General features: G+C 46.0%; 2 protein-coding genes across 8 annotated transcripts in view; both read right to left on the bottom strand.

Moving 5' to 3' along the window:
• The window catches only part of CIITA (class II major histocompatibility complex transactivator), a 1,021,617-nt gene that overhangs the window by 893,134 nt on the left and 105,073 nt on the right, over nucleotides 1-23,410 (bottom strand). The window lies entirely within an intron of this gene.
• The window catches only part of CLEC16A (C-type lectin domain containing 16A), a 92,484-nt gene that overhangs the window by 25,070 nt on the left and 44,004 nt on the right, over nucleotides 1-23,410 (bottom strand). For 3 of the 6 annotated variants that reach the window (XR_014504904.1, XM_083413366.1, XM_083413365.1), the window contains exons 19-21: nucleotides 20,106-20,257; nucleotides 18,057-18,261; nucleotides 16,091-16,258 (exon numbers count right to left, since the gene is read on the bottom strand). Coding sequence is in view for 4 of the 6 variants with exons in the window: in XM_083413366.1 (XP_083269492.1) it covers nucleotides 16,091-16,258; nucleotides 18,057-18,261; nucleotides 20,106-20,257 (525 nt within the window). In the remaining 2 variants the exon portion in view is untranslated. Of the gene's footprint in view, nucleotides 1-10,261; nucleotides 10,443-13,065; nucleotides 13,722-13,794; nucleotides 16,259-18,056; nucleotides 18,262-20,105; nucleotides 20,258-23,410 lie in introns of those variants that run through there. The other 3 variants (XM_083413368.1, XM_083413367.1, XR_014504905.1) reach the window with 3 other exon arrangements.

Below are 23,410 nucleotides of genomic sequence, written 5' to 3' on the forward strand. Positions count from 1 at the left end.
TAACCAACTGAGCTACCTAGGGAGGTGTGTATTTTTAGCACCAACCTTATTTCTGTTCTGTGGAACCGTTCTGCTTATTCTTTATCATTGTTATCTGTTCTACTTTTTAAAAATATCTATGATTATACTGCAACCCGTCCTGGGACCTTATGGCTAAAGCCAGGTAAGAAATCTAATGAATAAAATAAGTAACTCAGCCAGTCACTTGCGCCATGTCAAGAATCTAAAAGAAACAACCATACTCCTTTCCTAAATCTGCATCTGCTTCCATGTCTAGTCATTTTCTGGAGAAAATTCTTACTCGCCCTAGGGGAGCAGCTGTGCAGTCAGCTGCTCTTATGAAGCCTAGTGGAAAGTTTGTGGTGGTTAATAAAACAATACGTTTCAGCCTCAACTCTTCACGCTTTGCATCTCCACCGTGAGCAGGGGGCTGTGCACAGGCCACAATCCCATGGGCGTGCAGAAGGCAAGAAATTCAGCTTCCTGAGAATTTTGTGAAAAACATGAATACAAGCAAGCGTCCCACCCTCGTGGCTGAGAAGACGTGTAAAACACTTTCTGGTGGGCAGCGCTTGCTGAAATCTTAGAAGCCAAACAGGGAGGCAAGAGCACGGATTCCAGCGGTCAGGGGTAGAACTACTGCCCATTGCATACCTACTTGCTCTCTCCCTTGGCTATTAAAATGGAAATAAGGTAAAGGTAAAGGTACCCCTGCCCGTACGGGCCAGTCTTGACAGACTCTAGGGTTGTGCGCTCATCTCACTCTATAGGCCGGGAGCCAGCGCTGTCCGCAGACACTTCCGGGTCACATGGCCAGCGTGACAAGCTGCATCTGGCGAGCCAGCACAGCACACGGAACGCTGTTTACCTTCCCGCTAGTAAGCGGTCCCTATTTATCTACTTGCACCCAGGGGTGCTTTCGAACTGCTAGGTTGGCAGGCGCTGGGACCGAACGAAGGGAGCTCACCCCGCCGCGGGGATTTGAAGCGCCGACCATGCGATCGGCAAGTCCTAGGCGCTGAGGTTTTACCCACAGCGCCACCCGCGTCCCTAAACAAAATGGAAATAAAATCATGCAAATCAGTAACCAAGTGGGTGGGTGAGTGGAGAGAGAGAGCTGTGTCATTTTAAATTTGCACTTGGTTAATATAGTTACAGAATTTAACTTTTCTTAGCACGGAATTCCCATACAGATATCACCTTCCTTGCAAAACACACACATGCCACCTACTAAGTTGAAGGCCTCATGCTTTTGAGCACCCAGGAGGGAAGCAGGGCTGCTGGTGGTCAGCCGGCCCAGAAATGTTAACACATTTTCCAGAACAGAATTTGCAAGAGCAATGCTGGCTTGGAGCTTGGAAAAGAAGGGAAGGGAGCCAAAATGGCTTCTTGCCTTTCTGCTTTCCTTTTTCTTAAAAATCATAGGGGGGGGGGGAGAGAGCCCTTGGGGGCCTCCGCATTCCTGCTGATTGCCAAGTTGCCTTTTCGACATTACTAGAGAGGATGCTAGCTCAGGACACTCCACACCCAGAGCAGGCAGATAAATCGGAGAGTATCCAAAACCAAAGCCTTCAGTCCCCAGAGCTAGACTGTTACGGTAATTTGGGCAGAGAGTTCCAGGAGGCCTGGTACGCCTGAACTTTGAAAAGGTTCAACAAACATCTACGCTCAAGTCACAACTCTTATATATCTATCTCCACTAATGCAACCTTCTCTGAAAATGGGAAGACGCTGGGCTCTTGGGGAAGTGCAGTCAGATAATTAAGGCTGCCCTCACCACAATGATTGGGCTCTTTAAACTTGGGAATAATCATCATCATCATCAGGGCTTTTTTCTGGGGGACGCAGGGGGACGCATACCCCTAAACATTTTGTGAATCTAAGTTTGGCCTCATTGAGGGGCAGAATTTCAATATGAGTAGGAAAATGAGAGTACCCCTAAACATTCCCCCCCCCCCGAAAAAAAGCACTGATAATAATAGTATAGTCAGGGCTGCCAACTTTGGAAGCCATGAACACCCTGTGCCACCTCAATTCAGTTTGAGCAAAATGGTGATGCCAACTGTGCCAAGAGATCTTCCATGGGTCTAGCTCTAAGATTTAGTGACCTGAAAACAGGCACTTTCTGCTGTTGCCCTTGCTCTGCGGAGTTGTTGTTGATTAATCATCAATATAGGATGCCCTTCCCTCAGCCATACTTGAGGCAACAGCCACCTGTTGCTTCAGACTTCTTCCAAATACTCTGCTTTTTCCCAGACCCGCAAGACTGGACTCTGATTTATGCAAATTAATCTCCTGCATCTGCCTTAGTGGCTTCCCCTCCCCCCATGCTTGTAAATTGTTTGCACTGATTTTAATATTGCATTTTAATATTGCTGCAATCCATCTGGGGTTCTTATGGTGAAAGGTGGGTACGAAATTTGAAAACAACCACACAGCTCACTAGGTTGCGTAGTGAGTTTTCAGCATCATAACCACATCATTACCGTATTTTTCGCTCTATAAGACGCACCAGACCACAAGACGCACCTAGTTTTTAGAGGAGAAAAACAAGTAAAAAATTATTCTGAATCTCAGAAGCCAGAACAGCAAGAGGGATCGCTGCACAGTGAAAGCAGCAATCCCTCTTGCTGTTCTGGCTTCTGGGATAGCTGCGCAGCCTGCATTCGCTCCATAAGACGCACACACATTTCCCCTTACTTTTTAGGAGGGAAAAAGTGAGTCTTATAGAGCACAAAATACAGTAACTTTGGAATGCTATTAGTGACCTACCTTTCAGGGCTGGTATCTGATGTATGGGATGTGCTTTGAAAACGTACGGAAAAGGGCAACGTAAATGTTGATTGGATCATCCAAGATGAGCCAGTTTCTCATCAGAATAAGCCACATAATACTGGGAATGAGCAAGGAAACTGCAACTCACACTTCTATCCCCAAAGTCGTCTCCAAAGCATACCAGTCAGTGACCCATAAGAAGAAAAAAAGCATTTGTTTTCTACCTTAAAAACCCATGCCTTCAAGAGCAACTGCTTTGTTTGAAAATGCGCAATTCACTTGCCTGGTCTTATTTTGGAAGAGCCACAGGCTCACAAGTACGTTAAGCTCTCAGGATAGGGAGGAATATCAATCCAAATAACAATGAATCAGATCAATGTGGGTGACTTTGTGACTCAATAGGGTTCCCCTCAAGCACCCGAGGTCTATCCTCAAACACCTTGCATTCTGAGCATTAAAACACAGGCAGCATTTTTTCCATGAATAGATGCACAATGATTGTGAACATTTGTATGATCTCTCTCTCTCATGAGGTGCAGTTCTGAGGTCACGCCACAATCCAAGCAGTGATTCCTGGCAAAGGTACAAGCTGCAAATTTATCTAACAACTTACAGGAAGGCAAATGGGAATCTTTAGACAACAGGGTACCAGTAACAGGAGGCTTAGTTTCAACCAAGAACTGGAAGCAAACTAAGCCTTGAGAGCAGGAAGTTCAAACCTCAGAACAAAGCACTTGTACATTTTCAACGTTTTCAAACAATATACGGCAAGGAGGAAACAGCTTTGGTTCTATTAGCACCAGACACTGATGAGCGGAATGACAACACCTGGATTAACAAAACATGAAAGCACACGCTGCAAAACTTTTGAAGCTCCTTTCTCACCATTAGCCATGCAAAGACGAAGGGCCCTGCCTTGTGCTGCATGTGATTTAAAGCAGGGGTGGCCACAGCGGTACCCTCAGCCTCCAACTCCCACCAGCCCCTTCGAGCACAGCCAGTAGTCAGGGATGACAAGATCTACAGCAACCCCGCTGGCTACCCCTGGTTTAGAAGGCAAAGGCCGTCGAAAGGCAAAGGCAATTCGTCTTCCAAACTACCCCTTCTTGGAATGGTAAGCAACGTTTTGCAAGAAGGTAAATCTCTCAGTGGCAGGAGGAGGGATTGGTTTGAGCAAGTGAGCATGGGGTTTCAAAAGTAGCTTGGAATTGGGTGTTTGCTGAGCAATGGAGGGAGGGAGGGACCCCCCCCCGCCCCAAATAGCATCAAAGAGCTCTTGGAGGAAATAAACAAGGAACGAGAAAAATAAGGAAAGTAGAGGTATAAGATGCATCCAGAACCAATAGGTAATATATACAGACACACACACATACACATACACACACACTTAGAAAAATAGGAAGCTTTCACTCCATCTTAGGGACATAGGAAGCTGCCTTATACTGAGCCAGACCATTGGTTCACCTAGCTCAGTGCTGTCTGCACTGACTGGCAGCAGCTCTCCAGGGTTTCAGGCAGCAAGTCTCTGCCTGTCCTACCTGGAAATGCCAGAGGTTGTACCTGGGACCTTTCCCCTGGAAGGCATGTGCTCCACCACTGAGCTAGGCGCCTTCCCAAAAATGCATTAGTTTTGTACTTGATTAGTCAACACTGCTAGTTTGACGGGAGGAATTAATCACTGACTGGATTGGTTTGCATTAGTTCTTTCAAGCAGGGCTGTAAATAGTTGGCAGTTTCCCCCCAGGCAGCATTTAGGATCCGAAGAGCCCCATGTGTATTTTACAAGGCGAGGTTGGTAACAAGTGGGACTGGAACCACCAAAATTCGGCAGGGAGAGGACTGCTGTCCTCTTTGAAGCTGCCACTTGCTGCTATCTCATTCATAAACTTTTCTTTTTTTCAACCCTGGTTGCCCAAGCCCAGAGGAAGGCAGTCATCAATGACATCCAGATTTATTCATTTTTTAAAAAAGATTCTCGTTCAAAGGGCTCTTTTAAAAGGCACTGCAAGGCTTTTAAGCTGAAAGAAGCTTCCCAACAATCCTGTGACTTGGCTCTATTAAGGTATCCACAATCATTTCTGAACAAGGGATGGAAGGCTGCCAAAGAGGTTTTCATTCATACATCTACCAGTGCCTATATTTCTGAAGTGACGCGTTCCTCTTGGGAACATCCACTGCGCCTATCAGGGAGGCAGTGGGTGGGGATAATAACAAACCCCAACAGAAAAATATTGAGCAGCCAGAACAAACCTCAGCCTCCCCAGTCTGCAAAGCCCTCCTGCCTCCCCATCCATGGCTACTAGGGAGCATCGCAGGCAGCAGGAAGACACAAGTCCTCAGTGGTTGGCTGGGGCTAGGACAGGGGACAAAGGCTCTGCCATGTCTTTCTCTTGGGCTCTGCCAGCCACCACCATTCTATGTTCTCTGTCTCTCTGCCCGATGCCTTCCAGACCCTCCTGGGCGTTCAGATTGGCAGAGAGGGCCTTCTTGGTAGTTCTGCACAACCCCCAGAGGTGCTGCCAGCCCTGGAGATGGCATTCTCTGCGGGGGCCCCTAAGCTGAGAGATTCCCTTCCCAAATGGGTACATTTGGGACTTTCATTTTATGGCTTCCATGGTATGCTAAATAGGCCCTTCTTTACTCGGGCCTTCGATGCTCGAGACATACAGGCAATTCCCGTTTTAGGCACAACCAGTATGTGCACAGAAACGTCATAAAGGCGTCACTGAAACATCACTAACAGGCCGGAACGGGGGCGGGCAGGGGTGGAGCAAGGCACTTGCAGACTTCTTCATAGGGTTTCCAATTCCATGCGATTCCACACAAGCGCACAAGGACCCAGAATGCAATTCCTGTGCAAGTGGGGAGTTGCCTGTATATTTTTAGGCCCCACTCTGTTCCCTTTGATTGGCATTTGTTTTATTAATTGGTTTTATTGCTTTTTTTTTTTTTTAATCGTGGTCGAGGGCATGTATAAAATTTAAAATAAAAAAATAATAATAGACATAGGGACGCGGGTGGCGCTGTGGGTTAAACCACAGAGCCTAGCACTTGCCGATCAGAAGGTCGGTGGTTCGAATCCCCGTGACGGGGTAAGCTCCCGTTGCTCAGTCCCTGCTCCTGCCAACCTAGCAGTTCAAAAGCATGTCAAAGTGCAAGTAGATAAATGGGTACCGCTCTGGCAGGAAGGTAAAGGGCGTTTCCGTGCGCTGCTCTGGTTCACCCGAAAGTGGCTTAGTCATGCTGGCCACATGACCGGCTCCCTTGGCCGGCTCCCTTGGCCAATAAAGCGAGATGAGCGCCGCAACCCTAGAGTCGGCCACGACTGGACCTAATGGTCAGGGGGTCCCTTTACCTTTTAATAATAGTCATGGTACTGATAATAATAATTTCCAACCCCTGTTCTCCCATCACTACCATCTTTTAGTTACCTCCACCGCTGCAGAAAGTATGCATCTGAATAACACTTCTTGGGAATCACAAGTGGGGGAAAGCTGTTTTTCTCAGGTCCCGGTCATGGGTTTTCCACAAGCATCCATTTGGCCACTGTGAGAACAGGATGCTCAGCTCCATGGCCCTTTGGCTTGACCCAGCAGGCTTCTTATTACGTTCTTATGAAATCAATTAAGGCCAAAGACTGTTTGAAATTTGGAAGAGGGGTTTCAGGCTGCCCCCCTCTCTCCTTGGGCTGGGAGTTCTCCAGTGACAGATGGGATGGAGGAAAGAAGGGAAGGTTTGTGCATTCTCTTAAGTCTGCAAGGATACCTTCAGCAAAGGTGGCATCTGTGCGTGTACCCTTCCCCTGCTGCATTGTAAGGCAATAACTTCTGCAAGAATAGTTCTGGAAGTCACATCCCGGGGACATAAGATGCTGTTGGAATAGGCCCTAGAATTCCTGCTTAAGTGATGCCCCCCTCCCACCCCCTCGGCTTTCAAAACAAGAAATTTAACGGCAGGCAATTAGACCTTATCACTTTACTCTAATTGCCTATTAAATCTCACATAAAAATGCACTGCGGTGCTGACTCTCAGAAGAGTTCATTCCCTGACAAGAATGGGAGGGGAGCCCAAGGAGGGCATCTCCTGGTCTCTTGCGCTAAATGCCAGCTTGGTCCTCTGCATTCAATCATCTTGACAGCACCAACTTTTAACATCCAAGAATGCAGCAATGTGGAAGGTTCTAAGTTGGGTTGTGCATGTGGTGGTGGTGGGTGTTTTTACAGATTTTTCTCTCCTGTTGCAGATTATTTTTACTGCTTCCAGGAACAGACCTGTCTTGTAGAACATCTTCTAGTAGTTTTCGGATAGCTGATCTTTGCCACCTTCATTTTGGCTCACCAGGAAGACGCAGGAAGGCTCGGAATAGGGTTCTCCCAACGCCGCTGCAACTTCCAGACTGGTGCAGCGGAATCTCCCAAATAAGAGCTGGCTCCTGGGGAACAGTCTGATAAAGGACCCCTGGACAGTTAAGTCCAGTCAAAGGTGACTATGGGGTGTGGTGCTCATCTTGCTTCAGGCAGAGGTAGCCAGCGTTTGTCCACAAACAGCTTTCCAGGCCATGTGGCCAGCATGACTAAACTGCTTCTGGCACAACGGAACACAGTGATGGAAACCAGAGCACAAGGAAACACTGTTTACCTTCCCGCCACAGTGGTACCAGTTTATCTACTTGCGGTGGTGTGCTTTCGAACTGCTAGGTTAGCAGGAGCTGGGACAGAGCCACAGGAGCTCACCCCGTCACACAGATTTGAACCACTGACCTTCCGACTGGCAAGCCCAAGAGGCTCAATAGTTTAGACCACAGCACCATAGTCTGATGCTATGTGGATGAAATATGCACAAAATCACCCAGCAGCCTAGCTGGTGGTGGGTCCATTAGGTGCAGGGCAAAGGTCCCAAGAGGAGGTCTCTGTAGCACCAGAGCAATTGGGGGGGGGGGGAATCTGCAGGACCTGAGACAGCTTGTAGGTAAGCACAGTTGTTGCTTCCTATCTGAGGAGGGGCCCATCAGCAGAGATCAATTTTAAAAAAGGGAGTGTGCCAGTTTGCAGCCTTGAACTGAAACCGCTGCTCAGTGGCTTTTGGCTAATATAAAACATGGTTCAGAATCCTTCTCAGCAGGGAGATCTGCACCATGGTCCTCCTTATAAGGAGTTAAGGCATCTTTTGTTTCCTCCAGCACAATTCTTCTTAGCAGCTGCAAGCCTACAGAGGCAGGCTCTTGAAGGACAGATCCTGAACCATCTACGCAGAGCCCTTTGGCTTTGGCATTGCACTGTCCTAAGATCTGCCCCAGAAACTGGGAGCCTGCCCACTCAGCGCTTCCATTTATGCACATCACCAGACAAGTCGCTTCCCAACAACCTCAGTATTAAGCATTGATCCTGATTTGTTTGCACAACGATTCTGAGAAGGGTATATGACGGCAACTGTTGATCGAGGGTTCATTATGGATTTAAGGGGGTGGTTATATGACATCACATCAAGCAATTCCTACCTCGCACTTTCCAGTCCATTTTGCTCTGCATTTCCCCAGGCTTTACTTAACTGTTTATTTTTTGGAAGCAGGTTTCTTGCACAAGCCTGCCAGATCCACTTTAACTGTGCAGCTGGAATTTGCTAGTAGGTGACTGAATCCCACCCGCAAAACAGCAACAGTCTGGAAGCAACAGAACATACTGTATTTTTCCATGTATAAGACGCCCCCTATTTTTTAAAACCCAAAATTAAAAAATTTGTTTAGCTTTTTTGGGGTGGGGGAGGCCACTTCCACCAATGGCTCACCCGCCTGCCTGCCACTGCTAATCGCTTGCCACAGCCACTGCCGATCACACACCTTGCCACAGTCGCCAATCACCTGCCCAATTGCCGCAGCCACAGCCAATTGCCAGCAGGCCTTGCCGCAGCCACCAATCACCTGCCCAATCACTGCTGCCATTAATCGCATGTCCCCCCTCTGCATTCACTATCTGTGTATAAGACAACACCCAATTTTGCCTAATTTTTTTTTTTAGCAAAAAGCATCGTCTTATACACAGAAAAATATGGTATTTCCCTTAAACGCTCCTTTCCCTGCACCACAGAGGACTGGCATTTCCATTTGTCTGAATGATGACGGCAATTCAACTCAGCTCTGCTTTGGCCTAAATGTATCTTTCTCTGACACTGAAAAAACTCCCATTGACGATTTTTGCCAGGCAGCCAACGAAAGCGTTCCCTGTAAGATTCAGTGGAATTTTGACTTGGTGCCGCTGCCCAGTTACAAAAACAGCAACAAAGACAGGCGGGAAATCAGTAAGCAATGGCCGCAGCCAAGTGAGATGATGGTGTCAGGGTAAGGTATGTTCCAAAGCAAGCAACTCTTCTTTAATGGTGGCCTTGCACAAGAAAGGCAGAAAGAAAACTGGAGCCAGGTGACCTGTCTGTCTATTAACCTCTGCATTTTACCCAGGCAGATCAATAAGTGCTTTGCTAAATACCATGTTAATGCGCTGTTCGTTTATGATTCAGCCCAGACGGGTTCCAGGGTACTAGGAAAAATAAACCTCTGTTAACGCACGGACCACTTAGGCAGCTATTTCAGTTAACTTCAAAGGTGATTAGCACGCCGCAACCTAACACCATAAAGCCAAGCATTATGAAACTTAATGAAATGCAATGCTAATTGAGAAACAGGAATTGTTATTATCTTACACAAAAGACACAGAGAACATTCTGTCCGTGTCCGGCTTTTCTTCGGAAGAGCTTATTTGGATATCATGTAGAGATTGGGCAGTGCAAAGGTACTTTGACAAGCACCTGCCAGATGAATTATGGTGGCTTTTATAACTTCTGTGGAAGTCTTGTGCAACACTGCTGCGAACACAACAGGGTTCCTGTTCGCAATTTTAAAAAAACAGGCCCAGCCACAGCCCTGTTCAAATGGTTTTCCTTTAAAAGCAACACCATCACAATTAATGAGAATGAGGATATTTTAAGTATCCCAGCCGGGCAGGCAGCTCGGTAAATTCTTGCGAAGTAGCAGATTTAGTTACATAATTTCCCCCCACCCCACCCCTCCAGTCTTCAAGTCGCTATGAGTGTACTCCTCAGGGCAGGACAGCGGAACAATTTAAAATCATCGCATCATTAACAGCAGGGTTAAAGAGGGGCTCAGAGCTGGCAACAATGTGTGGGCCAAATGGCCCCATGCCATGCTTAGGACCCACGGCTCAGCGGCAGAACACATGCTAGGGCTGACAGAGTGTGCTATCGTTTTGTAGACAGTTGCAGACATCCCAACTCTGTCCTATGTTTTCTGCAACTGGGCCCTGTCCCCAGCCTCCAATTTATAACCCAATACCTGTATTTTCTAATCTCTGCCTTTACCCAACCTCTTCCCCCCCACCCCCAACAATTTTATCCACTGCCCAATTCCTTTAATAAAAGCAATCTGTGCTTTTCACTGTTCCAAGTCTCTGGTACATATCAAATTTTCCACTCAGGCTTTTTGTCTTTTTTTAAGAACGGTTATTTATTCTTCCCACTCTGCAGAATTCCTCCAACAATATCAACAGCGGGTTGTCTCGACTATCTCTTCCTCCAGAAAGGAAGCCAGATGTGTTGGTGGTGGTGATGGTGATGGTGGGCGTGGTCACTTTTGGGAAGTTTCTTCCTTTGTGCCCCTGCTTGCAAAAGAGATTGACTCTCATGTAATCAATCTGCTCGGACCATGGCATGACTTCCTAAACCACACCTTCCCATATGGGGCGAAAGCATGCGCCATGTGGCATGGAGAGTCTTATGCGCAGGATTTTCCTTAAGCCAACGCTTAGCTCTCACGCTATTGAAAGGCTAATAGAGGAAACCTTTGAGCAAGTGCAGAGCAAAACACTTCGGCAATCGAACCAAGTCCTGGCTCGTTGCTTCTTACACATTGGAAGGCAAGTAATTTGCGGAAAATGTCCTCATGGGCCAAATTAGGACCTCTTCTACTTAGGACCACTTAAGAGATTTTTGAAGTATTAAGACGTTTATCAATGCTTATAAATAAACCAATGGGCAGGACTGTAAACCGGAGGTTACCCACCACTGGCTTAAACCATGGTTTATCACTTTGGACATAACGTGGAAAACTTTGGTTTAACAAATGAGAAAAGTGCTCGGCTGCAGGAGGAGGAGGAGGAGGATAGAGGTGCAAGAGTACTGTACCTTGCCTGTTTCCATCCCTAAATCATGTTTTGTTGGGCCAGGCAGGTTAGGGTCTGGACCGGGCTGTTGACTGCTGTCAGGGCTGTGTGCACAAGTGATGTGCAAATTAAGTTGAAGTTCTGGGCCAGGACACAAAACTGAAATCTGCCTCCTGTATCAGCTCTGCAAAGTTGCACAGCTTTCAGTTTGCATACATTTTGTCTGGTTTTGCTAGTCTCAAGGCAAAGGCAAAGAGACTGAAGACACCCACCCCACCTGCTACAACTTAGTTCACCAAAATCATGATTCAGCTGCTTCTCTGGCTTCTTTCAGCAACCACTGCCCACACATTTTCAAGCGTATCTGTGAAGCCTTAAGAGCTGCTACCCCCCCCCCGCCCCAGGTTTCTTAAGAAGTCAATTTCTTTGCATCCAGTTATCATGCTCTGCGCTTTTTTCCATGGTTCCACTGTGTCACATCACTCATGGCTTCAGTTGACAGCTTAACCAGCTAGGTACGCTAATTTATCTCTCAAAGAGCACTTGCCAGCAGCGTAGACATTACGTTTGAAGCTGTCAGTCCCTTTCACCCAGGGCTGAGAAGTACATGCCTTGGTTCAGAAAGCAGCAGTACAACTAAGCCTGTATCAGAACTGCCCCTCCTGCAATGCCAAGTGGACACCATGCCACAACTCTCCTCCTCAAACACACACACACACACACACAAACTCTATAGAGAAAGGATCAGGAAAGATGGGTTTTGAAATCACAGAGGAAATAAGTCATGGGCAAAGTTGAGCTTCAAAAATGCAGGTGCCAAGTCACCAGTTGCAGCACTGGTGAGATGCACGTTGCAGGAATGGGGGGGGGGGGTCATCTCTGACCTTGGTGAAGGGTTAGCAGACCCGCTGCAGGTGGGGAACTGACAGACCACACTGTGGCTGGACATTGCCACTTCCTGTTCCAGTTGCACCCCAAATCTGAAGCAGAAGGTGGATCCGGGAGACCAGGTCTCCGATCTCTACAATTCATGAAGACCACTGAATAACCACCAAATCTCAGCTCACATGGTTGTTGGGAGGATAAATATGGAGGAGGAAGAGCCATGTATATCACCTTAAGCTTACTGGAGACAGGGTGGAATACAAATGCAGGAACAAAAGTTAACAGCAATATTGACTTTTATTTTTGGCTAATGCAACATTCCTCCTCCTAAAAAGGGCCAGAGTCACTTCTGCTGAAAGAAACCAGTAGAAGGTAACAGTGCACACAGCTCACTACACATCGGATCTGGCGGGACAGAGGCATCCTGACACCAGCGCGTCTCTTGGCTCAATGCAGGCCCTGAAACAGCGGCTGCACCTGAATGTAGCTCAAGTCTGTGACTCAGACATTTGCTGAGGGTCAACTTGCGGGATGTATGACACAGTAGACCCGCAACTTAGGCGAGGGTTACATTCCTGGGATTGCGCCTAGAAGCAAAATCATGTATAGTCAAAACCCGTTGGGTTCAATGGCAGGTGGGATTGCCAGTCATTTTTCCTGCCCCTTTTTTTAGTTTTTATTTTATTTTATGCCACACACAGAAAGCTGAACGTGCACAAGTTAAAGAAGTGCAAGTTGCCAGCTTACTCTCCTGCAGGTTTGGCCTGAGGAGTAAAACCGATCGCTGGGGAAAGGAGCGTGGGCTCCCTCTTCTCAGTCCCATATCCTTGAATAAATGTTTCTAGAGCAGAACAGAAAGGGACCAGGCCTTCTACCAAGGTAAAGGTATAGGTACCCCTGCCCGTACGGGCCAGTCTTGACAGACTCTAGGGTTGTGCGCCCATCTCACTCAAAGAGGCCAAGGGCCAGCGCTGTCCGACGACAATTCCGGGTCACGTGGCTAGCGTGACATCGCTGCTCTGGCGAGCCAGAGCCGCACACGGAAACGCCGTTTACCTTCCCGCGGTCCCTATTTATCTACTTGCACCCGGGAGTGCCTTCGAACTGCTAGGTTGGCAGGCGCTGGGACCGAACAGCGGGAGCGCACCCCGCCGCGGGGATTCGAACCGCCGACCTTTCGATCGGCAAGCCCTAGGCACTGAGGCTTTAACCCACAGCGCCACCCGCGTCCCTCTACCAAGGTAACCATGTATAAATCACTCCTCCAGGTGCCACCATAGCTCAGGGTAGGGCTTCACTGGAAGCAATGCTGACATTGAAACCTCTTCTGCAAAACAAGTCAGAACTTAAAAGAGGAAGAGCCCTGCTGGATCAGACCAAAGGCCTATTTAGTCCAGAGCTGAGCCCATAGCAGCCAACCAGTGGCCTCTGGGAATTCCACAAGCAGGACATCGGAAAATACCCCTCTTCTGCTTGCAGTCCCCAGCGACAGAGGCATACAGCCTCCAATGCCAGCAAGTCAGGATTGGTAGCCATCAATGGCCGCATGCTCCATTATTTTACCTAATTCCCTACATCTTGTGGCAGTGAATTCCACAGTTCAGGTGTGCACTCCATCCTTTAGTCTGTCCTGAATCTCCCACCAGCTTCATTTGATGGTCTTGGGCTCTTAAGATCAAGAGAGAAGGATAAACCTTCTTTCTGTCCGCTTTCTCAATGCCATGCCCACCAAAACTTTTACTCTGCCCAGGATGCAATACAGATTGGAAACACAGAAACTGTCACAGAATGATGAAAATCCAGGATCTATGCCAAGCAACCCCACATAATCATACACAATGTAAAAAGAACACTTATTATTATTTAAAGTATTTATGTACCCCTTTTCATTTTCTTTTTTTCTCTTCTTTTTCTTGTGTTTTTTTCCCCTCTGTAACTTTTAAACTTCTAATAAATATTATTTTACCAAGAAAAAAAAAAGATAATTAAGCAGCTTACAAAGGAAAAAAGACTATGTAATATATTAAAGATTGGATACAGTGTGGGAAACGAGCAACCTCCATAAATAATAAAATATATCAAACTCCTAAACACAGAATTTCGTTCACTCAGTATAGTCGCTCAATATCCACATCTACTAACACGTGTCTGCACCTCAATTAACCTAAACACATTCACACACACACTCAACAATGACACATCCCAGCCAGGAGGTTTGATGACCCTCTAGGTTCCTCCCAACACCAATATTCTATTTGATTTATTATAAAAAATATTTATATCAGGGGAAAGAATATTTATATCCTGCATTTTAATATACAAATCCTTTCAGGGCAGTTTACAAATAGTGTTAAGCTACTTTAAAAAAGTAAAATAAACAAAATCAATGTTATAAAATGTCACCAGGATCCTTTCAACAGGGCAGTTGGTGATAAAAGCAGCCCTGCGTGGGAAAGGGATAGTGTCCTGGGTAAATAAACAAATAATATACAAAGGCTGCACCGCAGCACTGGCAACCTAAAAACGAGGCTAGAATCAAATTTAATCTAGGACTATGCGATGTTTATGAAGCAATGCAGAAATGGCAGTCCTTGCCCGGAATAGGAATTAAAAAGCAAGACGGGGGGGGGGGGAGTCACAGAGTTATAAGGTGCCAATGGGACAGAAATCTAACAGTGCTATCCAGGCATACACCCCCCCCCAAGCGCAAGTAAATGAGGCTAACTCCCGAGTAAATGTGGTTTGAGAGGTTACGGGATTGAGATACCAGAAGACGAATGCATGGGATTAGAACATAAATAAAATTCGCTGCACAACACTAGGTACAAATTCTGCACGTAAAGGGAACAAAACCAAAAGGTGGATTGACACAGGAGGAAAGAAAGAGGTTATGACTTCAAGGAAACCCAGCAAGTCTTAACACATCCAGGATGTCGTCATCATCTGTGCCAGTTCTCAGGCACGATTAAAGATTTAGGGCAAAGTTTTACCCTGAACCAGGGGTGGGAGAACCAGAGGCTCGCAGGCAAATGTGGGTCTCTGGGCTTCTCTATCTGGCCCCTCAGATTCTCCCCACACCACGTGCCCCTCTCCAAACCTGTTTGTTACTCTCTTTGAATGCTTTTCCCTGGCTGGGAAATGTTCTGGTAATTCCCCTTATATGCCTGGGTGAAGCAATGGGGAGAGGGCGTGTGTGTGGCCAACTTGCATGCCTGGAACGTAGACTAATGTGTGAACGGTTAAGAATCACACCCCTTGGTCCACCCGCTTTTGCACCTGCTCCCACTCATTGCTGACAGGCAGCCTTCAGAAGGTTTTGAAGAGTTATGCATTATTATTATTATTAATTAGATTTGTAAACCACACCATACCTGCAGGTCTCAGGGTGGTTACAACATAAAATCACAAACAGATGGTAGAAGTTGCCCCACCCCGTTGTAACTTAATCAGCAGAAAGTCGAGAGCGGCACAGTTTTCACGCGATGGCTGCCATGACCTCTATAAGCAAATGTACTGTTCTCAATCTTTTTTGGGATTTTATGTGCTCGGTACACACACATGAACGCAGCCAACTTGCAGCTGATTTGGGGAAACAACTTCAACTGTTCTGAATTTGAATTAGGCTAACTTCACTACTTTATCTTTTTTCTGCGATGGCTGCAAGCTTTAATTGGTTTAACTGGTCAAGGACTGAGCTAAAGGCTGAGTTGGTTTGATTGTTGGGGCTGAGATTTAAAGATAAACACTTTTCGATCTCTTGCAATCCTACCATAGAGGTGCTAAATAAAGATGGGCTTTCCTTTTGGCAACGAGAGCTAGCTTTTATTTACTGCCTTGCAATACACTTCCTTCAAAGTATCAAGAAAAGCATTCAAACTGTGCCGGCTGGAGTTCATGGGTGACATCAGATTGGCAAAGCTGGCTTAAGCTATGAAGGAGTAGGCGCAGAATTTGAATCTCGCTTTTGGTATAAACTTTGGAGGGTCTCAGGCAAGGTTCTCCCTTTCTGCCTCTGCTTCTCCCACCTGAAACATATTACTCGCCTATCCTGCAGGATTATAAATGCCATGTGTGGAATGCATTGTATTTCTATAATGCTTTAGAGTTTAAAATTATATTAACCCCTATTATTTATTTGCAGCAGCAGCAGCAAGAGAAAACAATCCACTAATCTGCGTTGGCACAAGCTTCTCTCTCCCACGGTGCTGATTATCTCATGACAGAGGACCTTATTTAAAGTGTGCCAGCCAGGAAGGGCTTACCTGGGACCTTGTCGACAGACGCAAACACGGAGCGTTGTACGGTAGGGTCGCAGCTGCCACGTCGGGCTTGGTCGTAAAACCGGAACGGCAGGTGCTGAGATGCAGAAGCTGAGCTATGTCCAAAGCCCATCACTTCGTTTGAAGGTTGGACCGGAAGGTCTAGGAGAGCTGGGTTTAAACGAGACACATTTCAAAATCTACATCAGCTGAAGAACCTGGAACCGCAGCTTGTCAAAACCGTGCCTAGGGATGATGGGAGTTGTAGTCCAACAACATCCGGAGGACTACAGACTCCCTATCCCTGGGTTTCCAAAATGTAACAAGCTTTCTAAATGGACATCTTTATCCCCCAGTTGGTATCTCTGCACTAGATCTGCAACGTGTTTTACGTACGTACTGCTGTTGTTTTAAATGGTTTTTAAAGCTTCTATCTGTAAAACAAAGCTTAACTGCTTTTGTGTTTGCAAGTATTTTAACTGTTTTTCTACATGTAACTGTTTCACACATGTTTTATTCCTTGGGATGTGATTCACAAACAAACAAACAAACAAAATAAAATAAAATAAAATAAATAAAATAAAATAATAAAATAAAATAAAATAAAATAAAATAAAATAAAATAAAATAAATGGTCCTTGCAGCTGTGACAATTCTCCGAATTCAGATTGTTGCAATTTTTCCATGGAATGGGAGTTTTGATATTATCACACTGGATGGGAAGAATTCACTCTGGTCAGGGATGGGGAATGTGGTGTCCTGCAGGTGCAGATGGGCTACAGCACTGCTCATCCCTGACCACCGGCCGCGCTGGCCTGAGCTGATGGGAATCGGAGCCAGCCAAAAAATACATCTGGAGGGACACAGGCTTCCCGCATCACCCTTGCGTTTGCTACAAGACAATTGCCAAGAACAAGCAAAACAGTACATAATGGGGAGGGAACAAATTTTTGGAAAAAGGCAACTTTTGATTATGAGAAAGATGACAATTTCGCAGTGTCTTTTGGTACTGGAGAATCAATGCTGAGCGTTTTGGAAGTTGATGTTAACGCTGTATCCAATGCTAGCATGTATCCCATGCTAGTCCTACTCAGAGTAGGCCCACTGAAATTAATGGACATGTAGAATGACGGTACATGTTTTAAGTTTATTGCTGTTTTTACTTTTATTTTTGAATGCTGGGCAGCAGATTTGGGGGCTGTTAAGGGCAGCACAGCAAGCGGGAAGCAGGTTCAAAGTTCACTGGGCAGTCCTCTTGTGCAAATCCCACTAAAGTGAACATAGTTGTGCAACAGCATTTGACTAAATAACTTAAGCTTGCGGGTATGAACAGAGCACTACTATGGAGGTTACAGGTATAGACTTTTACCATGTATGCAACATTTTTCTCCTTTTCTATACAATGCTTGTTTTGCTTTCAGTTGTTGTTGTTTAGTCGTTTAGTTGTGTCCGACTCTTCGTGACCCCATGGACCAGAGCACGCCAGGCACTCCTGTCTTCCACTGCCTCCCGCAGCTTTGCTTTCAGTTACCAAGCCGGAAATCAGGGATAAGGGGCCTTTTTCATCCTCACAAAAGCATTCTCTTCTGTGCAACCTTTCGGAGTCAGCATGCCAGTGGTGGGCAAGGCCAGAAGCAAAAGCAGGCGGAACAATGAATGTAAATTTTACCTTCCTACAAGGAGATGGGTCTCTACTCATCCAACCCTTTCTATCCCCCTCCGTCCAGGGAGCAAAACAACATAATCAGAGTTCAATGATGTATCCCAGACAGGCACACACACACCCAATGAGGGTGCAAAGGAGGGCTGGCGAGAGGTGTAACCTAGGGAGAGTCCCAAGGGCCAGGAAGAGAGGCCTGATGGGCCGCATTTGGCCCCAGTCCTGAGGTTCCCTTTCCCCGGTGTAAAACAATGCAACTTTACGAGCGGTAAGGAAACACGGTATGTTTATCCGGAGAGCAAGAGTTACCTGCTATCCTTTGCATTTTCATACGCCGAGCCTGGATGCGGCCCTTTGCCAAGCGCTGCTTCGCAATGATGCAACGGATGTGATCCGAAAAGATGAAGGTGGCCTGAAGGATGGGGAAGGGCTTGGAATGGGGGCTGGAGGCTGGCTTGTGAATGATGATATTCAGGGCACGGCTGTCGTCTTCAACTCCGGTCACCTGCATATCCTGGGGTGGGGGTGGGAAAGTAGAGAAGAATGTTTATGGCAGAGATAGAATTAAGATCCAGTTTCTTGTCACAGCACCATTCTCACCCAAGGATAAAGTTGGAGCCTAACAAGGTATGAGAGAACAGAACTGGATGGGTTCTACTACAGCTCAATGGCAGAGCTCAAGATGTTCAATGTAGGAGGGGGTCAGGGTCCCATTTCACAGCATCTCCCATAGCAGGGCTGGGTAAGACCCCCCCTCCTGCAAGGCCTTTGTCTAGCAGCATCTTTCAATGTAGACGGGCTAGACAGACTGAATGGTGTGGCTCAGGCTGCTTCACATTTCAGGTTCTCAAAAGGAAGGGGCATTGAGGACGAGGAGATTCCTTGCCAAAACACAGGCACAGATGCAACCAGCACAGAGACTGAGGTTCCAGCCAAGCCTCATATGAAATGAGTCCTGACTCGACCTGTTTTAGCTGTGTCAGTCTAACTCCCAGCTGAGTATTCCTAGGGTTAAAAGGAATTTTCTGAGTGGGAACCACTCCTCAAAGTCCAGCTGACTGAGCCGTGAGAGATGGATGTGCCAGCTTCTTTGGGATCCGCTAAACGAGGGATGGGGAACATTTGACCCTGTTGTTATACTACAAATCCCATCGTCCATGAGCACTGGCCATGCTGACCTAGGCTGATGGGAGTTGGAGTCCAGCAACGTATGCACCAGATGATGTTTCCAGGAAGCTTCCTAGCATTGCTGTACAGTCTTATAGGCAACTCTCCTCAGCATCTGTGCTGTCTCCAGATCATTACTCACAGCTGATCCCACGGGGGGGGGGGGGGGAGGCAGCTTTTGCATGGGTCAGAATTGGTGTCAAGCAGTGCAGTGGGTTTCCTGAGAAAAAATCCCTATGCAAATTGGGCCAATTTGCACCTGAAAATGTCCAGTTTGCACTGGAAAATTTGTTCTAATGCCGTGGAGAGTGATCTAATTTGGCACATTCATTTTACATGTGTTTAGTAAACAAAGCTTTGAAACGGTCAAGTATGCCCGATATCGCATTTGTTCATTGTTACTAATGAACTTATGTGGAACTAAGAGTTTTCCGTTAAGGTAGCCAAGGCAGCAAAGGCAATGAATATTACTCTGACAGGGAGGGAAGTGTGGTGGAAAGGAACTTCCGTACATTGCAGCAATGCTTTCACACAGAACCCTGTTCTGAGAATGTATCCCTAGTAGTAGTATTTAAATCACGTGTTCTGCGATACACAAGGTAAGACATAAATTCCACTGTATTTAATGTTTAACAGACTACTGTATTTTAATACTTTGTTGGAAGCCACCCAGAGTGGCTGGGGAAACCCAGCCAGATGGGCGGGGTATAAATAATAAATTATTATTATTATTATTATTATTATTATTATTATTATTATTATTAAATTTTGCTGGGACAAGCCTCTATTAAGTAATCTGCCTATTACCCCAGGAAGCTGAGCTAGACCATTGGGTCCATCAAGAACAGTATTGGATACACTGGCCTGGCAAACGCTTTTGTGGGATATTGGCAGGGGTCTTTCACAGCCCTTCCTGGGGCATTCAGATGCTCTACCACTCAGTGAATGCCACGCAAACAATTCAGAAGGTCCTGTGTCTGCCCCAAACCCCTCCACTTGCAGGAGAAACGCAGCAAGGCAGATTGGTTTTGCTCAACTTTGGAATAAGGTCCGTGCCTCATTGCCTTAAGGCAATCTTTCTTCACCACTGGTGACCAAGGATGCACCTTGTTTTGATGCCTCATCCCCCTAGAGCACAAGGTTTGATTCATTAGACTTGCTGCTTTAAATCTTACCATATTTTACACTCACCTGGAGAAGACCTGCAAACTTCACCACTCCCCAACCTAAGCGGGCAACGTCCGGCTCCACCAAACTCATTTGGTAAATATCCACTGCCAGAAACCTCTGGACTTGACCGCCATCTTTTGTGATCACAGTGCAGGCAATTAAATCACTGTTATCTGAAATGGAAAAAGGAGGGGGGGAGAGGAGAGGAAGCACCATCAGAGGCAACTGGATACTTTCCTAGAAAACAATATTCTCAAGAGATACCTTTGATTGTAGTGCTTTCATATTCTCAACTAGTTTTGTTGACATCTACATCAATCTACTGCATGCATTTTTTCTTGCTACATTGTTTAATACAGCCTTCTCCAACCATTGTTTAATACAGCCCTCCAGATGTGTCTGGACCACGACACTGAGGTCCAGCTCCGAGGGCCTTCTGGCGGTTCCCCCATTGCGAGAAGCGAAGTTACAGGGAACCAGGTGGAGGGTCTTCTTGGTAGTGGCACCCGCCCTATGGAACACGCTCCCATCAGATGTCAAGGAAATCAACAACTACAGTATCTGACTTTTATTAGACATCTGAAGGCAGCCCTGTATAGGGACTTTTAAAGTGTTTGAAGTTTTATCGCATTTTTAATATTCTGTTGGGAGCCACCCAGAGTGGTTGGGGAAATCCAGCCAGATGGGCAGGATATAAATATATTATTATTGTTATTACTCCCATAATCCCTTGAAAGTTTGCCATGCTAGGGATGATAGGCGTTGCAATCCAACAATATTTGGTGGGCAATAGGTTGTGGATGGCTGCAATGATGCTTTTCTGGGAATAAATCCTTTGTGCGTTAAGGCCCCATGCAGAGACCCACACACAGCAACCCTAGCTGTCCTGGAAGCAAGCGCAACCTGAGCACAACAGCACTCTCCCCTGCTGTGATTTCCAGTCGCTGGTATTCAGCGTCTAGCTGCCTCTGATAGTTGAGGTAGAGTCTAGCCATCACGGCTAGTAGCCACTGAGATCCTTGCCCTCCATTAATTTGTCTCGTTCTCTTTTAAAAACCATCCGCCTTGGGGGCCAGCACTACCACTTGTGGAAGCAAAGTCCACAGTTTAACTCGTATTTTGCAAAGAAGCAGTTTCTTTTGTCTGCCCCAAATCTTCCAACATTCGCCTTCCCTGGATGTCCACAAATTCTAGTACCGTGAGGGAGGAAGGCTTTTCTCTGTCAGGTTTCTGCACAACATGCATATTTTTATGTATCTCAATCACATCTCCTCTTACTTGCCTTTTGTTCTTAACTGAAAAGTCCAAAATGTCCTGATGCGTCCCCTTCCTATTAAGGAGAGGTGCATTACATACTGCCTGAAATAATGTGTTTGAGCTTCTGCAATACAACCAAGCTAAGTGTACACCCATTTCCTTGGAAAGGAGGGGTAAGCAGGCCAAACTACATAGTTTTTGGTTCCTCGTTAAGGGACATCTGGTGCTCCAAGCAACTGTAAACATGCTCTGCATGTATAGGAGCAGCCTTTTGGGTGGGGATGCTAGCTCCCAAGTAGGAGGTGCCACAGAAAAACCTCCATCTCCAACTGGTCCCCAAGTGATGTAAAGTGTTGTAAAGTCCGGGCTAGACCAATGAAAGCATCTCTCTCCCCCCACCCCATTATCTAAACCTACAGCAAAATCTCTGTGGGGGAAAATGGCTAGTCTCCACAGACTATAAATAATGTGAATTTCCAGGAAAAGTGACCAATCTGATATTTAATCTTTGCAATGGCAAAAATATCAGGGGGCTGGGAAACTGTGTGCGTTGAGACAAGAGACATTGGAAAACTGAACTGCGAAATGCACTTTAATGCCTCATAGCTCAATTGTGATTGTTCTATAAAAACAGAGGAAGGTTACAGGAATATACATTAAACTGCATCAATGAAGCAGGGGGAGGCAGGTACCAATCAAACAATCAATATGCAGGAAACGACGACACCATTACATTTGAAAGCCAAAAAAGAATATTGCAATTTGATTTGCTTTAAGAACACCCATATAAAATACCCGACAGATAGATTATAATCACATTTCCCGTTAGCTTACAAGCTGCTTACTTAAATTCAGCACAGGGAGTTCATTTCCTGACAGAACCAAGGCTAAAAACTCAAACGCACACAATTCCTAGGACCATAAGAAATGGTGTCAATTCAGTCTTGACATTTCCCTAAATAACATCTAATTGGCAATGCATTGCGCCTATTCTCCAAACGGCAATTTCACAGTCATGCTCCACGTCTTGTGCTAACAGATGTGCACAGATGTTGTCAGCACATTGCAAAACAAAGTGTTGACTCCCACACATTTCAGCGCTCCCTTTATAGCAGAAACTCATGCCCATTTCCACATCTTGTGGTAGCAAATTCCACAAATCCATCCTGTGTTGGGTGAAGAAGTGCTTTCCTCTCTCCTAAATCTACTGCCAGTCCATTTAAATGGAGGAACCTACGTTCTAGAATTATGAGAGACGGAGGGGAGAAAATTCTTTCTTTATCCATCATTTCCACCATGCAAAATTCTATAAATATCCTGCAAGCAGGAGTGGAGCACAAGAGCTCTCTCCCCTGGCATCCAGAAGCTTTACTGATTACCACTGTGGAGGCAGAGCAGAGCCAACGTGGGTAGAAGCCAGTGATAGCCCTCTCTTCCATGAATTTGTCTAATCCTCTTTTAAAGCCATCCAAGTTGGTGGCCATCACCGTCTCCTGTTAGAGTGAGTGCCACAGTTTAAGTATGTGCTGCGTGAAGGACTTTCTTCATCCGCCCTAAATCTTCTATCATTCAGCTTCGCTGCATGTTCATGAGTTCTAGTGTTCTGAGAGAAGAGAAAAACTTTTCTCTATCCACTTTTTTAAACATGTTCCCTTTTCCTCAGCGGGAAAGTACGCCAACCACCTGAGATAATTTCAAATATCTTTTTTAAAAAAATTCTAGGTGCCGTTTTTGAGACAGTGACAAGAATCGTACACAGTATTTCAAAAGGTAGCTGCAACATAGTGTTATATATGGGCACTAAAACACTGGCTGTTTCATTTACTTTCTATTCCTTTCCTAGCAATTCTCATACTCAAGAGCAGGACCTCTGAAATCAGTGGGCTGACATTGATTTATTTAACCATTTATGAACTGCTTGACAAGTCAAAGGACACCAAAGCGATGTACAGCAAAAATAAAATACAAAGAATACAAATTCTTAAAACAAGGAAACCATTCCTGCGGATTTACGCTTAGTATTTCATATATGACTAGGTCATGTCTCAGGAAAAATGTGAAACAAACCG

This window comes from Podarcis tiliguerta, assembly GCF_965153285.1.
Source record: "Podarcis tiliguerta genome assembly, chromosome: 14".
NCBI classification, from domain to species: Eukaryota; Metazoa; Chordata; class Lepidosauria; order Squamata; family Lacertidae; genus Podarcis; species Podarcis tiliguerta.